The sequence below is a fragment of the Megascapheus bottae genome, chromosome 2 (assembly GCF_031878675.1).
Source record: "Megascapheus bottae isolate mThoBot1 chromosome 2, mThoBot2.hap1, whole genome shotgun sequence".
Lineage (NCBI taxonomy): Eukaryota > Metazoa > Chordata > Mammalia > Rodentia > Geomyidae > Megascapheus > Megascapheus bottae.
In genome coordinates this window covers 3,180,758-3,204,996 of record NC_143510.1, presented here as the reverse complement: position 1 = coordinate 3,204,996, position 24,239 = coordinate 3,180,758, and the positions used below count along the sequence as shown (strand labels likewise).

At 38.7% G+C, this 24,239-nt stretch overlaps 1 protein-coding gene across 11 annotated transcripts in view; it reads right to left on the bottom strand.

Moving 5' to 3' along the window:
- LOC150066273 (ATP-binding cassette sub-family D member 2-like) overlaps window positions 1-23,867 on the bottom strand; it is a 47,575-nt gene extending 23,708 nt beyond the window's left edge. For 5 of the 11 annotated variants that reach the window (XM_090319740.1, XM_090319724.1, XM_090319734.1 and 2 more), the window contains exons 1-6: window positions 22,926-23,867; window positions 20,672-20,852; window positions 10,154-10,275; window positions 5,541-5,709; window positions 4,470-4,564; window positions 877-1,022 (exon numbers count right to left, since the gene is read on the bottom strand). In XM_090319740.1, the coding sequence (XP_090175866.1) occupies window positions 877-1,022; window positions 4,470-4,564; window positions 5,541-5,709; window positions 10,154-10,275; window positions 20,672-20,852; window positions 22,926-23,867 (1,655 nt within the window). The remainder of the gene's footprint in view (window positions 1-876; window positions 1,023-4,469; window positions 4,565-5,540; window positions 5,710-10,153; window positions 10,276-20,671; window positions 20,853-22,925) is intronic. The other 6 variants (XR_016532851.1, XR_016532849.1, XR_016532847.1 and 3 more) reach the window with 2 other exon arrangements.
- Window positions 23,868-24,239: the final 372 nt, after the last annotated feature.

The window sequence follows — 24,239 nt, the reverse complement described above, 5'->3', positions numbered from 1 at the left end:
TGGTTATCTCATATTGTTATAGTATCTCACTTTGTTATCTGATATATTGAATTTCTTTGTATTTGGTTATTTGAAATTTGACAGGGAAGGGGGGAAAACCAAGACGGGTGAGGGGTGTGGGGGGGAAGGGAAATGGGTACCAAGACATGTGAAAGGGTATCAATGTACGTGAATTAATGCACCTTCTATCTGGCAAATATCATGTAACCCTTTTATTAATTACAATAAAAAATACAAATAAATAAATAAATAAATAAATAAATAAATAAATAAATAATGGGCAATTTTAGAGTGGAAGAATGCTGACAAGCTTAATGGAGAGATAGGTAAACTATCTGAGTACTCAGGACTTTGTGAGAATTTCACATCTAAGGCAGTCCATCCTTTGCAATAGCTTGCTAATCCCTTAGGCAAACGTCTATAGTCCTTGAGTATTCGTTATATTTCACCAGATGTGAGAATAAAAAGTAACAATTTTGTGCCAGAAACTATTATAATCAAATTGGGGTGATTGAATTTTTATTTCCTTAGTAGATCTTTCAGTGAAAATATCCATGAGATTTATCAATCCAAGAGTGTGTGAAGAATGAAGATAAATTAAGAGTGAAAGGATTTTTTTTGCCAGTCCTGGGGCTTGAACTCAGAGCCTGGGCACTGTCCCTGAGTTCTTTTTGCTCAGGCTTCCATGCTACCACTTGAGCCATAGTGCCACTTCCAGCCTTTTTTGTGTGTATGTGGTACTGAGAAATCGAACCCAGGGCTTCATGCATGCTAGGCAAGCACTCTACCATTAAGCCACATTCCCAGCCCTGGATGATGTGTATATACATATATATTATACACATATACATAGAGAGGGGGGGTGGGGAGACCTACCTTTGTGGGATATAGAACATGTGCTGAGGAGGTGGTTTGTAGAGGGTCCCTTCATATACAGGCCAGAGCCCACTTAAAATTCGGAAGAGAGAACTTTTCCCACAGCCATTGGGACCGGTTATCAAAAGATGCATTCCTTCTTGTACCTAAAGTGAGAAATCAAATTAAAAACTAGAATATTTAAAATTATTTTGGCAGCATTTAAAAGTGCTTTTGTAAAATTTTTTGAGAACATTCAATCACATGACCTCTGATGGACAAGAAATCAAAGAAAAATGGACCAAGGTTGAGAATCTCCAGTTTTGCTTTAATTAGTATCTAAAATGAAAAGCAGCATAATTTAATTGCAAAGAAGATGAATTTCTTAGAACAAATTTTTTTTTGTGCCAATACTGGGACTTGCACTTATCCTTTTTATACTCTACCACTTGAGCCACAACTCCACTTCGGGCTTTTTGCAGGTTAATTAGAAATAAAACTGTCACTTTTCTGTCCAAGATGTCTCAGATCGCAGCATCCCAAGTAGCTAGGTTTATAGACATGATCCTATCATTGCCTGGCTTCCAATGTTTTCACTGAACTTTTATTATCACATAACTACACGTACAAGGTGGTACAATCATATGAGAGAAATTATGACATCTGCATTAAAATATAGTAAATTTCATATTAATAGTTGATTAAGATTTATATTGAATGTAAAAATAACTGCAAAAATAATTGCTTTATATTAAGTGTAAAAATTCAACTGTTACTCTGTAAAGCACAATTTTCTGAAGAGCCAACGTAACCAATTTTGCATTTCAGCCATCACAAAAAGTCCAGTCTGAGTCAAATTCTGTTTTGTTCACAGATGTAGAAAATAGATTTACCAAAACTAAGATGAGAAAATATATGTAGTCTGTTCTCAATACTCACAAGTTCTAGAATTGAGAACACAATAACTGTGGGTTAAAGAGAAAAAAATTGTACCTGCTCTAAAAACAGACATGTTTTTCTATGTGCCATTTTATTTTATTTTATTGTTGGTCATGGGACTTGAACTCTGGGCCTAGGCACTGTCTCTGAGCTCTTCAGCTCAAGGTTACTGCCCTACCCTTCGAGGCACAGTGCCACTTCTGGTTTTTTGGTGGTTAATTGGAGACAAGAGTCACATGGACTTTTTAGTGCCTGGGCTGGTTTTGAACTGTGATCCTCACATCTCAGCCTCCTGAGTAGCTAGGACACAGGCAGGAGCCACTGCACCTGGCTTATGTGCACCACTTTATATGAGGGACTTGAGTATCAACAAATTTTGATAACCACAAGGTGTCTTGAAACTGATTACTACAAGATACCTGATGGGAAAACTGTATGTATGCACATACATACACATGAATACATGTATATGCACTTATATATGCATATATAAGTGAGTCATTCTCTACATACATAAATATTCCATGCTTTACAGTATTCAATGATAAAATATTATCTTAGATGCTTTCTTTTATTTTGTATTTGTTGGTCACGAGGCTTGAACTCTGAGTCTGGGCATTATTCCTGAGCTCTTCAGCTCAATGCCAGTGGTTCTACCACTTGAGCTACAGAGCCACTTCCGGTTTCCTGATGGTTAATTGGAGATAAAAGTCTCTTACAGACTTTCATGCCTGGGCTGTCTTTGAGCTGTGATTCTCAGATCTCAGTCTCCTGAGTAGCTAGAATTACAGGTGTGAGCACTAGCTCTTCTATTTTAATTATTAATTACTTTTTCCTGTGACTTGAACTTGAGTCAAAGGTTTCATGCTTCCAGTTGGTTTCCTTGCTTAGGTGTGGCACTCTACCACTTGAGCCAAGCCTTCAGTGCAGTATATTGTTCGTTAATTAGAGTCAGAGACTCACAAACTTTTCTGTATGGGCCTGGCTTCAAACTGTTATCCTTCAGGTCTCAGCTTCATCTGTAGCTAGGATTATAGGCATGAGCCACTGTTGCCAGGCTTATTTATCATATTTTTAAATTTAAGTTTGTATAAATTTCATGAACATCTACTATGTTCAGTAGGATGAAGAAGGTGTATTACTGTATTAAGTTAAAGATACTGTGAATAAGGAAAAGGAACATCATTTAAAGTTGATTTGCTTTTTCCTAAGAACAAATAGTTTTTATAGTCAATGAGAAAACCAACAAGAATACAATATGAAAGCATGAGAGGCAAAAAAATCTTCAGGTTATCTGTAGCTATAGCTTTGTAGTGAATGGATATTAATATCCAACATCAGTGACAAGGAATTTTCAATACTGAAAACTCAAAGATGAAGGGCATCGTATCAAAGAAAATCCTGCAACAAACCTTGAATAAACTCATTTTATGATATGCCTACTCTTTCACTAGACAAGATTAAGGAAGTTTGAATTTATACAAGTTTCTATGTTTCCCAAGTGACATTTTAAAGATATATACGATGCCGAGACCTGCATTCACAAAATATTTTAAAAGGTACTCCTCTTTTAGAATTATTGATTTCTAACTTAGAGAGTTATATTTTTATGTAAAATATAATAGAAAGTTTTGTTGCCCCTGTATTGATTTAAAATAAATAGCTTTCTAGAGGAAAGGATTGTCATTCTATTTTATTCTACCTCCAAAATTAAAAATACCACTTGTAGAAGAAAATTCAGTAAGTGAAAATGCTTTTTACTGCATACTGTGAACAGCAAGCCAGAGAACTTATGCCAAATATTCATACTAACTGAGCACTCGTGGCTCATGCCTACAATCCTCTCTATACTCAGGAGACTAGATCTGAGGATAGCAGTTCAAAGTCACCTTGATTATAAACATCCATGAGAGCTGAGCATCAGTGTCTAACACCTGTAATTGTAGCTACTCAAGAGGCTGAGATCTGAGGATCCCACTTCAAAATCAGCCCAGGCCCGAAAATCCATGAGACTCTTACCTCTAATTAACACCCAAAAAACCAGAAGTGGCACTGTGGCTCAAGTGGTAGAGTGTCAGCCTTGAGCTGAAGAACTCAGGGACAGTACCCAAGCCCCAAGTTCAAGACTACTGACAAAAAAGAAAAAAATTAATTAATTAAAAATCCATGAGACTGCTTTTTGTTTGTTTGTTTTTGCCAGCAAAAAGCCAGGAGAGTAGCTGTGGCACAAGTGGTATAAAAAGTATTAAATAATTGGTTATTTTCCAAAGAAAGCCAAGCCAAATTTAATTCTGTGTAACTTCTGCTGCTTTTTCCTAATAGTAAATGTGATTACTGAACATATTACAATAGTCCCATTATTTTTCAGTTTCTGTAAGGAAAACTAGTATTTTCATATATTAATTTATAAAGAATTTTTCTATTGTTCCCCTATGTTACCGGCATAGGCTCTCAGGGCACTGATTTTCAACCTGATAATAAAGCAGCAGAAATTTCTCTTCTTTCTGCTCCTAGAAGGTAACTGTTTCTGTGCCTGAGCCACTATGCATATCTTTCTTGATTTCTCCTCCTTTCACACTGCTCCAAGCATTTAACATAAGGGACATGAATTCTGAGTTAAAACCTATGTACCAGTGTGACAGCAACAATCAGAGAGTTTGTGAATATCATCTTACTTTGAAGTTTAGACTGGAAGCCACCACTTCTCCTGCTGGCGTAATTATGGGAACATTTTCACATATAATTCCATGATCCACATCAACAACTTTTCCTATAATTAAGGATGAGCTTAAGTTACAAAAGCTATCACAGTTTACTGCTAATTAAATAGCTCAAGGTATAATGTAGTATAATGGGCAGAGGTAGTGATTCAGAAAATTCATGTTAACAACTCCTAGGAAAATATAAAGATATGAAATGATGTTTAATATTTTTGACACATCTATTTAGTATACTAATACTAAATAACGTATAGTATATTTTTGACACATCTGTTTAGGAAATCTTTCTGAGAAGCATTATTTTATAATAGTGCAATGTCAACATCATTATGATAACACAGCTAAATGCAATCTTTCATAGCCCAGTCATATGTTTTAACAGCCAATTTTCCCTGAATCATTCTTTCTTACAGAAAAAAACTCCAAAAACAGAATTAAGAAATTGGATAACGGGCCGGGAGTTTGGACTAGTGGTAGAGTGCTTTCCTAGCATGCACGAAGACCCGGGTTCAATTCCTCGGTACCACATACATAGCAAAAAGCCAGAAGTGGTGCTGTGGCTCAAGTGGTAGAGCCCTAGCCTTGAGAAAGTCCAAGGACAGTGCTCAGGCCCTGAGCCCAAGCCCAGGACTGGCAAAAAAAAAAAGAAATTGGATAACATATTTTCATACATAGTGACCAAACAAGTTTAGATACAGAAAAAAATGAAAAACAATTTGACATCTGTTCTAATTCGATTTGGCAATTGAATTTTACGAGCAAATCATTTATTCAGCCAAATGTTTCTAAATAAAATTCTGGAAATGTTTTCTTAAGTAAAAGTAGTATAATATTTTTATGGTATCTAGTTACTGCTCTTCACACTGCAGTGCTCATTTTAGGGATTGAAGCTTATGTAACATTGCTTATATAAATACTGGTCCCTTATAAATATTAAAAGCTATCTTCCAAAAAAATCTCTTTAGTTCTGCTGATAAAATAATACTTAAATATAAGAAAAGTATAAAAAGCAGTTGGGTTTCATACCTTTAATTTCCCGTGTGTCACTGAGGGGTAATTCTATGTTAGTTTCATTCTTGCTCTGAATCTCAGGCTCTTGAATGACAGCAGCTCTTTTATAAATGCCTCTCTTCACTTCATCAAACACCCAAAACATATTGTACACTCGAGCAGTATAGCCTGCTAATTCAGTGACCTAAAATTAATATGAAGCGATAAAATTAAGTTACTATATCCACCATAAGCTTTAAAATAAGTAGGAGATTATAGGTGCTTCTTGATGTAATTTTTTATTTTTACTTTTGCCATTCCTGGGGCTTGAACTCTGGGTCTAGGCGCTGTGTCTCAGCTTCCTTTGCTCAAAGCTAGTGAGTGCTCAACCACTTGAGCCACAATGCTACTTCTAGCTTTTTCTATGTAAATTATTGGAGATAAGACTCTCATGGAGTCCTCAGATCTCAGTCTCTTGAGCAGGTTAAGATTACGGGTGTGTGCCAAGAGAGCCTGGCTTGATATAACATTAAAGATTCTATTTTATTATACATGAGAAGTAGATAATACATTTCATAACTAATGTCAGTAAAAGATTTTTAAAAGCTTACCCAAGGCAATAATAAAGCTAGATATCAATGTAATTGTGTGTGTGTGTGTGTGTGTATGTGTGTGTGTATGCATGCACAAGGGCATACCAGTCCTGGGACTTGAACTCAAGGCCTGGGCACTGTCCCTGAGCTTCTTTTGCTTAAGGCTAGCACTCTACCACTTGAGCAACAGCACCACTTCTGGTGGTTAATTGAAGGTAAGAGTTTCACAGATGTCTGCTGGGGCTGGCTTTGAACCATGATTCTCAGACCTCAGACTCCTGTGTAGCTAAGACTATAGGCATAAGTAATGCAACCTGTATTAATGCAAATTTCATTGGGATTTTAAAACACATAATGAATGTTAAGCTTCAAAATGAGAAATGAGTCTTAAGGATCTTGTTACCATACTTCTGTCATGGCCCATGTTCATACGACAAATTTCTTTTCCATAGTATTAGAAAGTCAGGGATTAGATAGTACCTGCACACAGGAACAAGGCCATATGTTCAAACTCTAAGACCGACCCTCCCCACAAAAAGCTATCTACTGAATGAAAATAATAACACTGCCATTTCATTTTTGTTTGCTTATGTTAATAACTATTAAAAGGATAATTTCTAAACTGCTACCTTAAAGAGTTTTTTTATTAAAGAATTTATTAACATTGATTTTGACATCATATTTCAAATAACGTATTTAACAAACAAGTATTCAAGAAGGGAATCTCTATATACAATCACTGGCACTTAAGATTTTAGAACATAATTAAAATTAGGCTGAGGGTTTTGTATGTCATATATACATATTAATCTATGTAATAAAACATTATGTCTACAGTCATAAATTTTTATGTCTATGTAGTTGTGTTTACATTTCCAGGACCATGCCTTAAAGAGAGTTTTATATTTGAAAGTAGAGAAAAAGAAAGTTAAAGCTTAACCAAATCTGTATTCAAAAGAAACATGGGCCTGGACCAGGGGGTTCATGCCTGAAATCCTAACTACTCAGGAGGCTGAGATCTGAGGTTTGAGGTTCAAAGCCAGCCTGGGGAACTAAAGACCATGCGACTCTTATCTCCAGTTAACCACTAGAAAACTGAAGTGGTGCTGTGCTCAAGAAGTAGGGCGGTAGCCTTGAGCTGAAGACCTCAGGGATAGCACCCAAGCCCACAGTCCAAGCCCCCTGACCAACAAAGAGAAAGAGAGGGAGGGAGGGAGGGAAGGAGGGAAATAAAGACAGACAGACAGACAGACAGACAGACAGACAGACAGAGAGAGACAGAGAGAGAGTGAGAGAGACAGAGAGAGAGAGAGACAGACAGAGAGAGAGAGAGAGACAGAGAGAGAGACAGAGAGAGAGAGAGAGAAAGAGAAAGAGAAAGAAAGAAAGACGGACTAATATTTGAATAAGAAAAATACAACGTCCAAAATCCAAATGCAATAAACAAGGTAGGCATTAATGAGTAAGTAGACTTGGATAGAGGGTGGTATAGGCAGGTTGTGCCTTCAGAAAACTTCAGAATGTGTCCATGAACAAATTATTTGGAGATTTAAGACACAGGACTTAGCTAGGAACTGGTGGCTCACATCTGTAATCCTAGCTACTCAGGAGACTGGGATCTGAAAATCACAATTCAAACCCAGACAAAACACAAAAATCCATGAGACTCTTATCTCCAATTAACCACCACAAAAACCAGAAGTGGTGCTGTGGATCAAAGAGGTAGAGCACTAGCCTTGAGCTAAAGAACTCAGGGACAGTGCCCAGGCCCAGTTTTCAAGCTCCATGATCAATCAAAAAAAAGTCAAAGGACTTGTCCCAGAAACTGACTATAAAAGGAATCCAGCTTCTCTGGAGTCAACAAAGAAGGCATAGCGATGGCCTGTGTAACCACAGCACTACACAGTACTGTTCCTTGTGTGTGTGTGTGTGTGTGTGTGTGTGTGTGTGTGTGTGTGTGTATACACACACATGCATGTACACCACTCCTGGGGTTTGCACTCAGGGCCTGGGCACATTGTTCCTAAGCTAGTGTTCTATCACTTGAGCCACAACTTCACTTCTGACTGGTGGATAATTGAAGATAAGCATCTTAGACTTTTTTGCCTAGGCTGGCTTCGAACTATAATCCTCAGATCTCAGCCTTCTGAGTAGTAGGATTATAGGTGTGAACCACCAGGGCCTGGCTTAGTGCATAACTTTTAAGAAGTATAATTATATGTTTCAAAATAAATGGAGGCAGTGCTGGGAGTTTGGCCTAGTGGTAGAGTGCTTGCCTAGCACGCACGAAGACCCAGGTTCGATTCCTTGGTACCACATACATAGAAAAAAAATGCTGGATTCCCCCCTTCCCTATCCTATTTCAAATAACCAAATAGACATATGTACAATATATTAGATGCGGGGTGGGAATGGGGGAGGGGAAATGGGGACCAAAACGTGAGAAAGGGTATTAATGTTTGCGAAGTAATGCACCTTCTATGTGGTGAATATAATGTAACCCTTCTATTAATTACAATAAAAAATATATGAAAAAAAAGCTGGAAGTGGTGCAGTGGCTGAAGTGGTAGAGCGCTAGCCTTGAAAAAGCCCAAGGACAGTGCACAAGCCCTGAGTTCAAGCCCCAGGACTGGCAAAAACAAAAAACAAACAAAAAAACAAGTAGAGGCATTTAAGGCAGAATTCAGTCATTTTTTGGATTAGAGATAACCTAGACTGATTAAATGATACCATTTCCTAAACTTGAGAGTGTTTTAATATGGATGAATCAAGTTTTGTCAGTTAATTTCAATTATCACTTAATATTAAAATAAAATATAATATACAATTCCAAAACTGCATTATCTCGTTGCCTCAAGGTTAGCTTAGAAACTAAATCTGTAATATGGCTGTAGCAATTTATATTGATGTGAAAAACACAAGAATAATCAATTGCGATAATAATTGTTCAGAGGCAAATCTGAGTTGAATAAAGTGATTTTAATCTTAACCCTAAGGGATGCATGTCTGTTACCATTCTTTACTTTTCCTAGCCACATGCATATGACACAAAACAGTAAAATGAGTATTAGGAATGTAAGGGTAATTCAGACAACCCTTGTCGCAAAGCTTCTCCAGGTCAATAGGATAACAGGACAATGTGGGTCAGATGACACAGGTAAAGACAGAGAAGGAGATGCCAGCTGCAGGGAAGGTGGGGTGAAAGAGGCTTTCTAAATGGTTTGCGACTTTATCAATGAAGGATGGCAAAAGCTTGCAAGATACAGAAGTATTATTAGCTGACATTTGTTGAATGCCAAAAGTGTGTATTGTTCCAGGGTTGTGGAATCTGGCTCAGTGGTAGAGGGCTTGTCTAGCCAGTGAAAAGGCCCTGGGTTCCATACCCAGTGCCACAAAAGAAGGAAAATGTACTATCATCAGTGGTCTACACTCATTAACTAGCAGCAGCCCTTGATCTTCCCTTTCTTACAGATGAGTAAATAAAAATACCAGAGGATTTAGGGAAATGAACCAAGCTTACCTAATTAGTAAATACAAATGTAAGAATGTAAATATAAGCAGGTTCTAGAGTCCACAGCTGAGGGATTTTTTTTTTCAATTTAAAAGCAAATAAGTAATTCTACAGACAAAAACAACAACAACAACAAAACAAAACCAGAAGAATCAACCAATGTACCAGCCGACATGTATGGGGGAGGGGCCACTCGTAACCTTGCCTGTACTCTTAAAAGCTAGGGTAGAGGGGCCAGGGGTTTGGCCTAGTGGTAGAGTGCTTGCCTAGCATGTGTGAGGGTCTGGGTTCAATTCCTTGGTATCACACACATAGAAAAAGCCCTAAGTGGTGCCGTGGCTCATGTGGTAGAGTGCTAGCCTTAAGAAAGCCCAATGACAGTGCTCTGCATTCAAGTCCCGGGACTGGCAACAAAAAGAAAAGAAAAGAAAAAAACCTGGGATAGAGTAAAGGTATTTCTGAAACACTATGTGTACTTGAAAATTTACCCTTCGTTTGATTTTCTTATGTGTTATCTTACTTTAACGACAGGAAGTGGCCAATACCTCTTTGTAGGAAGACATGATCCTCTCAATTGCATCAGCTCCAGAAGCAAGTAAGTTGCGCGCAGTGGTAAAGGCTTCGGTCCGGTCACTGACCATGGCTTGTTTCTGGCCATCCTCTAGATCTAAAAGTCAATCACACAACTCCTGAGTTTCTTGTTTTTCAGAGTAGCTCCATGCATTACTTTAGATCAACTAAATAATGGTGAAAACAGCCATAAATATTTCATCAGTATTAGCAATTTTCTAGAAATGAAATGAATTATTAAAAATGGAGTATTGAATAAATAGATTTTATTTGAAGCTTCCTTTTATTATCATCTAAAAGGAGAGCTAAGACAGTTAAATCTAGAGGAATGAGAGATTGCTTTCATGTAATTTCTGATTTTTCATATATTCAGTCTTCTCTAATCATTGTAGCTGCGCAATAAGATACTACCGGTGTGGCCAATAAATACTATTAGTGAATATAACAAACATTCATGATGTAGTTTTTTTAACAGAAATACAAACTAGCTGGCCTTCAGTCTAGATTCTGCTTTTCTCAAGATTCAGATGTATCCCAAACTTTGCCCTATTCTGTCAGTCTTCTGGTATTGGCACGTTTATTTCTTCCAACATTAATGTGCTTTTTTAAAATTGCCTGGCTCTTTATTTTGCTAACTCTCCTCTTTAAGGGGAATAAAACATAACTTAACTTTAATTATAGATTTTTCTGAAAAGGGCTTATTTGTCTCTTCCAGTGGATTACCAGTTCTTGAGGGTCAAAACCCTTTCATGCTTAACCCCTAGTATTCAGTATAGGACCTAGCACATAGTATTCCATAGTGTATAGAGAAGAGGTGGGTGAATGAATAGACGGATGGACTGACGGACCTATGGACACTGTTAGGTTATTGGTTAAAAGCCAGAAATCAGATTGAGGCATGAATTCAGGTTCTATTACTTATGGAAAAGTAGGAAGCTAAATAGAACAAGACACCTTCCCCACACTTGTTTTCAAGTCTTTAAAATGTGGGAAATAAGCTGGGCATGGTGGCTCAAGCCTGTAATCCTAGATACTCAGCAGGCTGGGATTTGAGGATCTTGGTTCAAAGCCCAGAGACTCTTATCTCCAATTAATCACCAGGAAATTGGAAGTATCTGCTGTGGCTCCAAAAGCAGGGCGGTAGCCTTGAGCTGGAGAGCTGAGGGACAGGGTGCGGCGGCCCGAGTTCAAGTCCCACAATCAACAACAACAACAAAATATGTTCCAGGGTTAAAAGTAAAATAATAATGAAGTGTTAGTCGAATATATGTCCACAGAAAATGCTGCATTTGTGGCATCATTACCTTCTCTAGTTATTACTAATTTTTTTTGCCAGACCTGGGGCTTGAACTCAGGACCTGGGCACCTGGGGTTTCTCAGTGCTAGCACTCTACCACTTGAGCTTCAGTGCCACTTCTAGATTTTTCTGTATATGTGGTACCAGGGAATCAAGCTCAGGGTTTCATGCATGCTAGGCAAGCACTCAACCACTAGGCCAATTCCTAGCCTCATTAGTACTATTATTGAATCAGGTTAGTATTTCAGCCTTCCCTATTTGGGCCTGCAGTAAGATTATCAACCAAATTCCAAAGTAAGTGTTATAAATTAATGAAGAAATCAATAATGATGTGAGATAGCTCTGGGGCCACTTTGATATTTATTTCCTCATATTTTATATTAAAAATTCTGCTCCTGTGACAAATATGTAAGTTCTATTCCAATATTATTATGAGATAGTTTTACACTGAGATTCCACCTCACCCCATCAGAATTGCTATCATCAAGAAAACAGATGACAACAAATACTGGTACAGATACGGGAAAAAGAAACTGGTACTGTCTGCTGATATGTACATGAATCAGTCAAGGACTTCATGGAATTCAGCATGGAGGTTCCTCAAAACAATGAAAAGTAGAATTCCAAATGATCCTGTGTAAATATAGTTAAGTATAGAAATATCTATATGCCCGTTTTTATCACAGCACTATTCCTAATAGTCAGATTATGGAATCAAGGTAGGTGCCTATCATCATATGAACAGTGGAGTTTGATTCAATCACTGGAAATAGTAAGATTATACCATTTGTAGGAAAGCAGAGGAGAGCCAGGTGCTGGTGTCTCACTCCGATAACCGTAGCTACTAAGGAGACAGATCTGAGGATTGCAGTACAAAGTCAGCCCAGGCAGAAAATCTGTGAGACTCTTGCCTCCCATTAACCATATAAAACCAGAAGTGGAACTGCTGTTCCAAGTGTTAGAGTACTAGACTTGGGCACAAAAGCTCAGGGACAGCTTCCAGGCCCTGAGTTCAAACCCCATGACTGACAAAAGAAAAATAGATGGACTCGAGACCATTATGTTAAATAAAATAAGCCAGTTTCACAAAAACAAGTATCACAAAACAAAGACTAAGTAGTGTGAACAGAGTAGGAGATTACTTGGGGAGGATGGGAGAGAAGGGCGGAGAGGGGCCAAGAGCAGTGATGGATGAATAGAACCAAGGATTGTGTACACATGCTTGGGAAATGTCACAATGAAACCTTCTGCTGTTACAATGAAGACACAGCAAATTTTTAAAAAGAAAGAAAAATAGATTGGTGAAAGAATGTAATCTTTGTTTTTTCTCTTTTTATTTAGGTCATTGTACAAAGGAGTTGCCTTTCTTCCCCTTTCTTTTTCTTTCTTTCTTTCTTTTTGCTACAGGATCTTATTATACAGCCCAGGTGAGCCTCACATTTGTGATCCTTCAGCCTTCATCCAACAAATACTTGAATTACAAGTGTCCATCCACCTCACTAATTTTAGAATTTCCCTGTGTGTGTGTGTGTGTGTGTGTGTGTGTGTGTGTTAGAGAGGGGGGGGGAGAATATGAATTTGTATGTGGTTATATGCCAGTCCAAGGGCTTGAATTCAGGACCTGGCCACTGACTTTCATTGCTGGTACTCAAAGCTAGCACTATAGCACGTAAGCCACAGCTTAAGCTTTTGGTGGTGAATTGAAGATAAGAGTTTCAAAGACTGCTGCCTAGGTTGACTTCAAATGGTGATCTTAGATCTCAGCCTCCTGAGTAGCTAGGATTATAGGCGTGAGCCACCAGCACCCAGATTTCAACTCTAGAAATTGTGACTAATACAGTTACACATATGGTAAGATTTAGTTAGTCACAAAAACAAAACAAAATATAGGATTCATGGCAAATTACCAAAGCAGTGAATTGCTATATCTGTGAAAACATGGAGAATATAAACTCTCTGAGCCCAAACTGCCTAATGATCTAAAATCCTAGGGTTTTTATGAATTTAAATGAAAAGGCTTTTGTCCAGGAGCTTTCATGGCAATCTCTGCTAAGAAGAACAAAAATAACATTTGGACTACTAGCCGATATGAAATGGCTATTTTCACTTTCTTGGCTGATTTGTTCCTACTGGGTTCTTTTCATGTTTTTAGCCATGAACAAATAGTTTCTCATGGATTTCATGCAACATGTACTGTGAAAGCAGTGCCAGTAATATTTTATCATACATGTCATAGCCATCAGCCTGTCCTTGGTGAAAAGGACAGATTCATTAGTGTCAGAGACATAAATCTATAGGCCAGGCATGGCACACCTGCCTGCAAAGCATTCAGGAATTAGGAGTAGAAGGCTAGTAAGTTCAAGTCTTTCTTTCTATGGGATGAGGGGAAGGGGAAAGAGAAGAGAGGAGGGGAGGGGAAGAGAGAGAGGCAAAGAAGAGAAGAGAGATCCATGACCTAAAATCATTCACCTATTCTGTATGCTAACTCAACACATTTTTCCTTCCTTGCCACATATATTTTATCTACTTTATAGAAAAGTTAAAGATTCTATGTGTTTTACTGCTACTTCTCAATTTTGAGGGTAATAACTATTGAAAACTAGTCCCATAACTGGATTTTTCACTGAGAGGATAAGAAAGAATTTTGGGCCAATGTTATATTAAAACACATTTATCAAAACCCTTACAACTGGACAACACCAAGAATGCACCTTAATGGAACCTATAGATTTTAGTTAATATTATACAAATATTGGTTCATCTTTTTTTTCCAGTCCTGGTGCTTGAACTCAGGGCCTAGGATCTGTCCTTGGACACTTTTTGCTCAAGGCTAGCGCCCTACCACTTAGGCCACAGTGCTACTTCCGGTTTTTTCATGTACATGGTACCAAGGAATTGAACCCAGAGCTTCATGCATGCTAAGTGAGCACTCCACCACTAGGCCAAGTCCAGGCCTTGGTTCTTCCTTTATAATAAATATTCCATACAACAAATATTCCACATTAAGATAGGATGTAAAGAACAGAGGAAAAAACTAGAAAGAGGATATTGGAGAATTCTATACTTTCTATTCCATCATTTTACAAAGCTTTAACTGTTCTAGAAATTATGTACCTTAGTTTTTAATATAAAGTAATATGATTCCTCTGTACTTTTTTGACTTATAATTTGACTTATAATCATTGTTTGCTTTTTGTCTTTGTCATCTAGATGAATCTCAAAAAATATAGCTTTAACTCATGCCATATGTAATTATCAATTCTAAATGGTCTAAAGATCTAAATGTGAAATGAAAAACCAACTAAATTTCTAGAACATAAAATAGGAAAACATTTATGACCTTTGGTTAGGCAAATATTTCTTAACTAAGATATAAAACTACCAATCACAAAGAAAAGTACCAATAAATTATAAACTTCCTTTAGACACTATCAATAGCAATAAGACAACTTAAGAGTAGGAAATGACACTGAGATTATGTGTGTGAAGTATACAAGTATACAATTCTAGCAGAAGACATCTACATTACATAATAAATTTGACAGATAAACATTAAAACTAGGCACAAGAGACACTTCACAATATAGGCGGCCTCAGTGAGCCAAGCACACGAGCCCAGGTTTGTAATGCTAGCTATCTTGGGAAGCAGAACTCTGGATATTGTGGTTCAGTGCCAGTCTAGGCACAGAGAATTTTATAAGCCTCTATCTCAACCAGTGGCTGGGCACAGGGAAGCACAAATAGGAGGATCACAGCCCAGGCCAGCTCAGACATAAAATGAGATTCTACCTGAGGATAGCCAACACAATAGGGGCTGGCTCAAGTAACAGAGTGCATAGGTGAATCCCTAGTATCCTCACAAAATACACACACACACACACACACACACACACACACACACACACACACGTGCCAAAGTACTTCCTTTATTCAGAGTATAAGACTATATGGTGGTAAGAATGTCTACAACAAAAAAGAGAGACAATATCAAATAATGACAAAGAAACTTCCCCATTCTGTTCATTGGAATGTACACTGGAAAAGCTATTTTAGAAAAGACTAACAAAATCACTGACACTGACTACTTTTATAGCATAGTCTAGCAGATGAAGGCACAAAATAAAGTACATACTATTCATTAGGGGCTGGGAGTGTAGCCTAGTGGTAGAATGCTTGCCTACCACGCACAAAGCCCTGGGTTTGATTCCCGGTACCAAATATACAGAAAAGGCCAGAAGCGGCTCTGTGGCTCACTCAACTGGCAGAGTGCTAGCTTGAGCAAAAGTATCCAAGGACAGTGCCCAGGCTTTGAGTTCAAGTCCCTGGACTGGTACTAATATTCTCAAAATTGGATATGATGTAAATGTCTATCCTCCAGATAAAAATAGTAAAATAGGAATAAATGTATTAGTGGTGAGAATAGAGGAATTTGAGTTATTCTCAATAACACTGATGAATCTCATAAAAATAATGTTGAGGGGAAAAAAGCTAGTACCTAAAGAACACATAGTTATAATAGTATTTAAATAAAGTTGAAAAGCCAGCAAATATAATCACTGGTGAGAAAGTCAGCTCGGTGAATACCTTGGCTGTGGCTGGGTGGAGGTGTGGGGAGCTAACAGGGGTTGGGGAAGGCTCATGGAATGCTCTGGGGTGTTGGTATGGCTCATGTTAGTGACATATTTGCTTGTTAGCACATATGTTGTACTAGGAGCAACTGTAATGACTTATATGCTTAGCTAATCCCAGCTTTAAAAGAAAGTCTCTGAAAGCAGGGGACTGGTAGCTCATACTTGTCATCTTAGCTACTTAAGAGGATGAGAGCTGAGGATCTTGGTTTGAAGTCGGCCCATTCAGAGAAGTCAATGTCACTGTTATCTCCAATTATTCACCAGTCAGAAGTGGTCTAGTGGTAGGGTGCTATCCTTAAGCACAAAAGCTTAGAAACAGTGCTCAGATCCTGAGTTCAAGCCCCAGGATCAGCACACATGTAATGTACTCATCATTAATGCCATGGTAACTGTTTAATACAGATGTAATTACTATATATTCAAATTGCCCACAATATATTTTACTTATTTGTTATTGGATTATGAGACAGAATAGAGAAGTGATACTAAACAAGCAATGTTGAAGGTGCATTTTAAAAGTAAGAACATCACCCATGGTTCTAGGGAGGATACAGGCTCCATTTCTGGGAGCAGAGTCTCTCATTCACTCCTGCTGTGCCAGTTCACACTCACACATCACAGAGACAGCCAGTTGCTTAGATATAAAGATCAATACCTTAGGTGCTTTTTTCCCTACTTGATAAGCATCTGTAGCAAGGTGTGGCAAAAAGCTAATCATGTCAGCAACCATCTATTGAGCATCTTCTAGGAGCCAGGCACTGTTCTAAGCTTTACATATGTGATTTTAATCTTTAAAACAAATGATCTGCCCAAAGCCACGGCCTCCCAAGCAGAACACCCCAAGGATGAATGATGAGAACTAGCAGACCAGGATTGGAACAGTGGTGTGCTTCCCACTCTTGCTTTTTCCATTCCTCCCCTCCTTTATTTTCTCTTTGCTCTTTTTTTCTGACTGACTCATTTTCCATTGCTTTTTGCCTTAAAATATATACTTTAGTGTACTTCATCTCTAACATAAAGGACATGAAGGTAAATTTAGTCTAATCTAGTCTTCACTAGATTAGGAAATATGGTATATAATTCCAAGATCTAAAACTTCTGAAATAAGTCATCATTTTAACTTACGTTGCATTGGTGGCTCACAACTGTATACCCAGCTACTGAAGAGCATGAGATTTGAGGATTCAGGCTTGAAGTCAACCCAGACCAAAAAAATAACGTCTATGTGATCCTTACCTTCAATTAACTGAAGGCATTATTAGTATAAGTGATAGAGTATTCACCTTGAAGTGCCAAGTAAGAGTCCCGCAAAAAATATTTTGTCTTGGGTGGGGGGAAACAGGGACCAAGGCATGAGAAAGGGTATCAATGTTTGTGAAGTAATGCACCTTCTTTCTATCTGGTGAATATAATGTAACCCTTCTATTAATTACAATAAAAATATATGGAAAAAATAGTTTGTCTGAGTGAAATAATATCTTCATGTGTTAGGCCAGTGTAGGTAAAATGTATGTAGTAAAATATATACATATGCACAAACATTGTAAACACATATATCTTTAAATATAAAAATATTAAAGCATATTTCCAAATATTGTCATATGATTTCATTTTTTTCTTACATACGAAGTTTGCATTGCTCTTCTCTATATGTATTTTTTTCTTTTAAGAGAAATTTCAAGAAATACTTTGTTTCACTTACAATTTCAATCTAAAACCCTTCCTTTAATATGATATTTTCAGGATTGGTAGGATTTATTTTTAAACATCCTATTGCATCTTGTTAACCAAGCTTGTTAGATTCTCTGCACAAGTTGTTTACTTTTTACTAGTCTCTATGGGGTTAATTTGTCACCATTAATAGATGCATTTTCTCTATTCTGTGTTGGATACCCCAGGGTATTCTAATAAGAGCAAACACTGCTAACAGTACTTCGTTATAATCTTGTCTTGGAATTGCCTTTATCATACATAATATCTCAAACTTTTTTTTTGCCAGTCCTGGGCTTGAGCTCAGGGCCTGAGCACTGTCCTTGGATTTTCTCAAGGTTAGAGCTCTACCACTTGAGCCTCAGCACCATTTCTGGCTTTTTTCTATGTATGTGGTACCAAGGAATCGAACCTGGGTCTTCGTGCATGCTAGACAAGCACTTTAACCACTAGGCCAAACTCCTGGCCCATATCTCAAACATTTTAAAGAATATCAGTGTAAGAAATGACTTTTGAAAGGCTATGTTACCAAATATCTTAGTAAGACTAATTTTAGAACCTTAAGTTTTTAAGTGTCTTTCTCCTCTCCAATACTCTTTTACTTATGAAAGGTGAATGTGTAAAATACAAGTACTAACAATATGTTTTGTGTATGCTAGTACTAGGTCTTAAGCACTGGGCCTTGGGTTCTCGTTTGGCTTCTTCTCACTTAAAGCTACCACGTGAACCATACTACTTCCAACTCTTTTGGTGGTTAATTCGAGATAAAACTCTGCAGACTTTTCTGCCTACGTAGTCTTTGAACATTGATCTTCAGGTCCCAGCATCAGGACATTTTTTAAATGATACCTTTTTTTCCCTCTGGCATAGTTTCAATACGTAAAAACAGATAAAATTCAATTCTTCAGTTGTCTATTAGGAAATTTAGATGTGTGATATATATGCATATATATATATATTACATATATTTGTATTACATCCTAGTTAACTAAGCCAAACATTTTTAGTAGAGGAATGACTCAGATTTGACAAGTTTTTGTAAAAATTGGTTAAAGGGTTGAAGCACTGTTTTGGAACACTAAATATTATTTTTACTTGTTTTAATTTTAATTCAGTTTCATCATATTGTTAGTCTTTAATAGTGCGTGATAAGTCACTAAAATAGTGTGGCTTCTTTCACATTATTCTCCATGTTGTCTTTTGTTTTCTAATTAGTAACTGTTACTGTATATCAATAGTACCACATGGTCTGTACCTTATCGAGTTTTAATTAATACGACGAAGAAGTTCTTAATAGGAAGAACTGGAGCCATCATCTGAACAGAAATGTTTCATTCAAAGTAAGGCTTATGCTTTTTCCTGACTCCCTGATGCCATGGTCAATTTCAGTCAAGTGGTTTTGAAAGAAGAGAGGGAGAAGAGAAGAAAATATTGCTTCTTCAAATACATTAATCCTTTGGTATCCCCAGGGGGATGAAGACGGATTGGTTTCAAGAACCTACTCCTGAGAATACATAAGTCCACAGATGCACAAGTCTCATATAGAAAATGCTGCATTAATTGTTTATAACTTACATCCTCTCATATACTTTAAATTACATCTATATTATTTATAATGTCTAAATAATAAAGTTAGTGTTATACTATGTTATGTTTAACATCATACAAGCTACTTATACATACTCATTATAGATAAAAATTTCTATGTTTTTTCTTTTGATGGTGGAGCTAGGTTTTTAATTAAAGACCTTGTACTAATGAGGGAGGAAGTTTAACTTAATGAGCCATGCCTACAGCCCTTTGTGCTTTGGTTACTTTTGAGATAGGGTCTTACTTTTTTTTGCCTATGCTAGTCTGGACTGTAATCTACCTATTTTATGTTTCCTACCATTAGTGGGATGACAAGCATACCACTACATCCAGTTTTTTATTGGTTGAGATGGTATCTTATGAACTTTTTGCCTGAGTTGGCCTTGAAACAGGATCCTCTAGATTTTAGGATTACAGGTATGAACCATGGTATCAGGCTATATAAATCAAACTTACTTATTTTTCAAGTATTTTTTTTATCTTTAGTTGGTTGAATTCTTGAATGCCCACCATGGGTATGGAGTTCTGACTATAATTCCTCTCTGTCCAGACAATGAAGACCCAAATTGTCTTCAGAGGACTGTATAATGTATTCCCTGTTTCTCTCTTGTCCTTACATTTCTTAGTTATTCCAAAGGATGGAAAATATTTGCAGAGATTTCTGAGGCTGTGATAGTTGAGTACCCTGCTTCAAAAGAAGCACAAAGCATGCCACAAAGAAGATTATCTGTGTAATCAGCAAGCTGCAGAGACGGAAGGTCATGATGTTAGCATTCTCTGAAACAAGACTTGTGGTTGTCTAATATTCCAACCTACTTTTCATGGGAATATTGAGTTATCGAGTATTTATATTATTATTAATACATGTTATTAATGTATTATTTAAACTTATATGACTGGACTATAAAGAATTAAACACAAGGAGAACTTGTATTTCAATTCTTTCTGACGGTAACTTAAATTGAAATGCAAACTAAAAAAATTAGAGCATGAATTGAGGTTGCTCACGGCAGACTGCCATCAACATTGCATTGAGATCTCTGAATATTCCAGATTTCACACACACACACACACACACACACACACACACACACACACACATTGCTGGTCTCATTACTGAATATTGTCTGGCATTGTTTCTGACTACCAATAAGCACAGAATGATGACTCTGTATATGGTTTCACTCACAAAACTAGCCAAACTGGATAGCTTCAAGAGATATCATGTTCACTCTATATTTAATATTAAGTATAAGTTTCATTACCACCATCTGCAAAGCCAGTTGCAGTGATAATAGGTATGGCCACCATAATCAGTCCACAGCTGCTCCACACATACTTCATCAAGAACTGCTCTATCATGATGTACCATAAGCGTTTGGACAGAATCAGGTTCATCTGATCTGCTAAAGCTTGGTAACATTGCTGGAGTTGCTTCATTTCTACCTATAGAGGGAAAGAGATAAGAATTAATCCAGCAATAGCTGCAAAATAAATCGACTGCAATGGACGATTTTTCTCTCAATGTTCTGGACATACTAAATCATTCTGAGTACTACAGTAAACATTATGGGTGAAGTCTACCAGTAAATGCAGATTACTCTTAGAATTAGGCATTATTTAGTTTGGGTTATATATGTGTTATTTTTAAAACATGCCATTTCATTAATATAATGATAATATGTTAATATGGTGAAATATATACTAGTGAACTGAGGGTTGAGCTCAGTGGTAAAGCACTTGACTAGCAAATATGAGACCCTGGGTTCAATCTCAACACTACTAGATAGATATAGTTATCTGTCTGTATGTATATGTGCATAAATATATAAATACATATATATACAAGTATGTCTACATACACAAATTATAATTGCTGCTTCAAATTCTATGATGTTAAGATTACATTATATTCTCGAAGGCCCAAATAAACAGAGGCAAATTATTCTCAAACACTCCAAAAGTATCTAAAAACAATCACATGACAATATGTATATATAATTAGACATCTTTAATTAGCTCCATGGTCTTTTGTGCAAGAAACTTACAACAGACTGCAATTTACATCATCAAGTTCAATGATTCAAAAACAAAAACACATCAGCAGTAATACAATATATGAGGCCAATTTCCAAGCAGGAGTAGAGGTCCTAACATTGAAACTTTTTCTTTCGACTGATTTTGTTAAACAGATCTTTATTGCTACACTAAAAAGTAAACAAATCTACCTGATACTTAAATTATCATCTTCTGATTTAGAATACCTCAATATTTAATTTGCCAGCTCATCTGTAATCAGATTTCAGATGTAACCCCTCCAAAATGCTTGCTCTATGTCACATCCATTCTGAGGTGCCCACCAGGCATGACAGGTTTATGTAATTGTGCTAATTGTTTGAAGGGCCTGCAGTGACTGACATCTTCAGGACTGAAAGGTAACATCCTACATAACTGCTTCCTCCTCACTTGCTTCCTCTTTAGTTGCAGCTTTTGGGCTGCAATATTTCATTTCACGTCCTCTTTTTGTATGTGTCAGAATTTGGTGCTGAGCAAGAACTAAGAGTAATGGAAATGTCATTCTATACCCCCCCCACACACACACATTTCCTAGGACTTGGGGGCTCCATCATTGAGCAGACCCCAGAATTGTCAAAACTCCCACGTGAAAGCATGGAACCCGTCTCTTGAACGTTGAAGGAGCAACACCAACCAAGCATAATACCAAGCTACGTTTGCCATCCACGCAAAGGAGTTTCCAAGTACGTATTTCCTCTTAGTTTTCACCTACCAATTTCTTTCACACACACTAGAACCACTTACCAAGTTAGTACTTAAAGTTTAGAGACAATGCTTTGGAGACCATTTTTGCTTCTGTCTGCATAACTGAAACGATGTAGACCTTCTATTGAAACTATTCTAGTGAAACGAGAAAAGTTGGCCGTTTATAATTCTTTAACAGCTGTGATTTCAAAAGGACCACAAGGTCTTCAGCTTTACTAGAAATTTAAATATCAAAGGGATCTAAAGTTCTAAGGAAGGAGGTCTATCTGAAGTACACCAGAAAGACAAAGGGCCCATGTCTTATCTCTATGTAGAAAATACAAACATATATGAAAACGCAGACAAGACAGGGCTGTATGCGTATCTACACAAACAAGTTGACCAAAGGATGTTAAGCTAAGAAGAGTCGAATGGTGTCACTCCTCTGAGCAGCTTAACTGCTTAACAAAATGAATACCAGGAAGCTGAAGCGTGGGTTGGTTGGTTTGTTTGTTTTTTTTTTAGGGTTTTTTTTTGGGGGGGGAGATTAGGGAAGGACAAGAATACATAAAGGGTGAACAAATGGAGTCATTCTATTCCACATACATTAGATAAAAGTTGAACAATGTCATTTGAGGGTATGGAATAACACCAACCACCACCGGTGGTGAAAAACCCAATACAACAGATGGCATTTACTGCTGCAGAGGCTGCTTGAACCGTCTCCCGTTTCACCCATCACCTTCCATTCCACCTTACCTTATGGCCTCTGTAGAAAGCAATTTCTTCCACATTGGCTATAATTCTAGAGTGCACATAGCGCAGATAGCCTTTCCTGTGAGCCTCTTCAGCCACCAACTTGCCAAATTTGGGAGAGCAGGTTTTCAACACTTTAGCCTTGGCATAGACCACGAGTCGCGATAGGAGGGTGGGTTCCATGGGGCTGGCTCCCCCAGACACCGCGGTCCGGATGAGGGTGTAGGAGGTGAGGATGACGTCCAGAATGGGCTTGGTCAGATTGGAATACAGGTGAGCCACGGACTGGGAGAACATCATGATGTCCTCGGTGAGCGACTGGTCGGGATTGGTGAGCCTCCCGTCCATGTCGATCACCTTGTAATAGGTCTGATTGGCGAAGTAGGTCTTATACGCGTGGTCTACCAGACGCGTCCGGAATGCCAAGGCCAGTTTGCACTCCAGGTACCGGATGGCGCTGTGGACTAAGGTGGCTGGAATAGCGATCAGGAGCCACTTGATCAGTTTGAGGATGAAAGGCCGGGGCTGCTTCTCCACGATGCTCTTGACGATCTTCCCGTCCAGACCGGCCACGTCGATGGACAGGAAGGTCCTGGAGACCAGAGCCACCGAGTGCAGGCACAGCCACCCGGTTTCCGTGGTCACGACTCTGGGGAAGAGAATCTTGCGAAGTTGCAGCAGCTGCCTGAAAAAATCAGCGTTCAGCCCTGGCTCGGGCTTCCCGCCCGCCGCCCCTGCGCCCTGCAGCCTCGCCGGGTCCCCCGCGGGCCCGCGGGCGGCTCGGCTCTTCCCGCCGGGGTCCGACCGCGCCAAGCGCCGGCCGACGACGGGACCGAGCGTCCTCAGCGCGTACGCCGCAGCCACCAGGCAGGCGGCCCGCTTGACAGCCCCGGAGCGGGTCCACCTGGCCCGGCCGGGCGCCGCGGCGTGCAGCAGCGGGATCATCGTCCCCGGCGACCCTGCCTGCAGCCCGAGCCACAAAGGCTTTCCTCTCAAGCCGCCCCGCTCCGCAGGAGCGCCGGCCAGTGCCGCAGCGCGGCCGCCAGCATCCCGCAGCGCGCCGCCGGCCTCCTCCCAGGCGAGCCTGGTCCCCCCTTCGCTCAGAGGGCGCGGAGTGAGGGAGCCAGGCAAACCCCGCCGCCCCTGCCGGGAAGATCCCTCCAGGCCCTGGAGGCCCCTGGCCCAGGCCCCGCACCGAAGCTCCGCCCCCGGCTCCTGATTGGCTGACGACGCGGTAGGCCCTCAGAATCCTTGCCCAAAGTCACTTAGAAACCCGCTGAAGTTTCAGCTGGGACAGCCCTTCCATCCCTTCTCTAG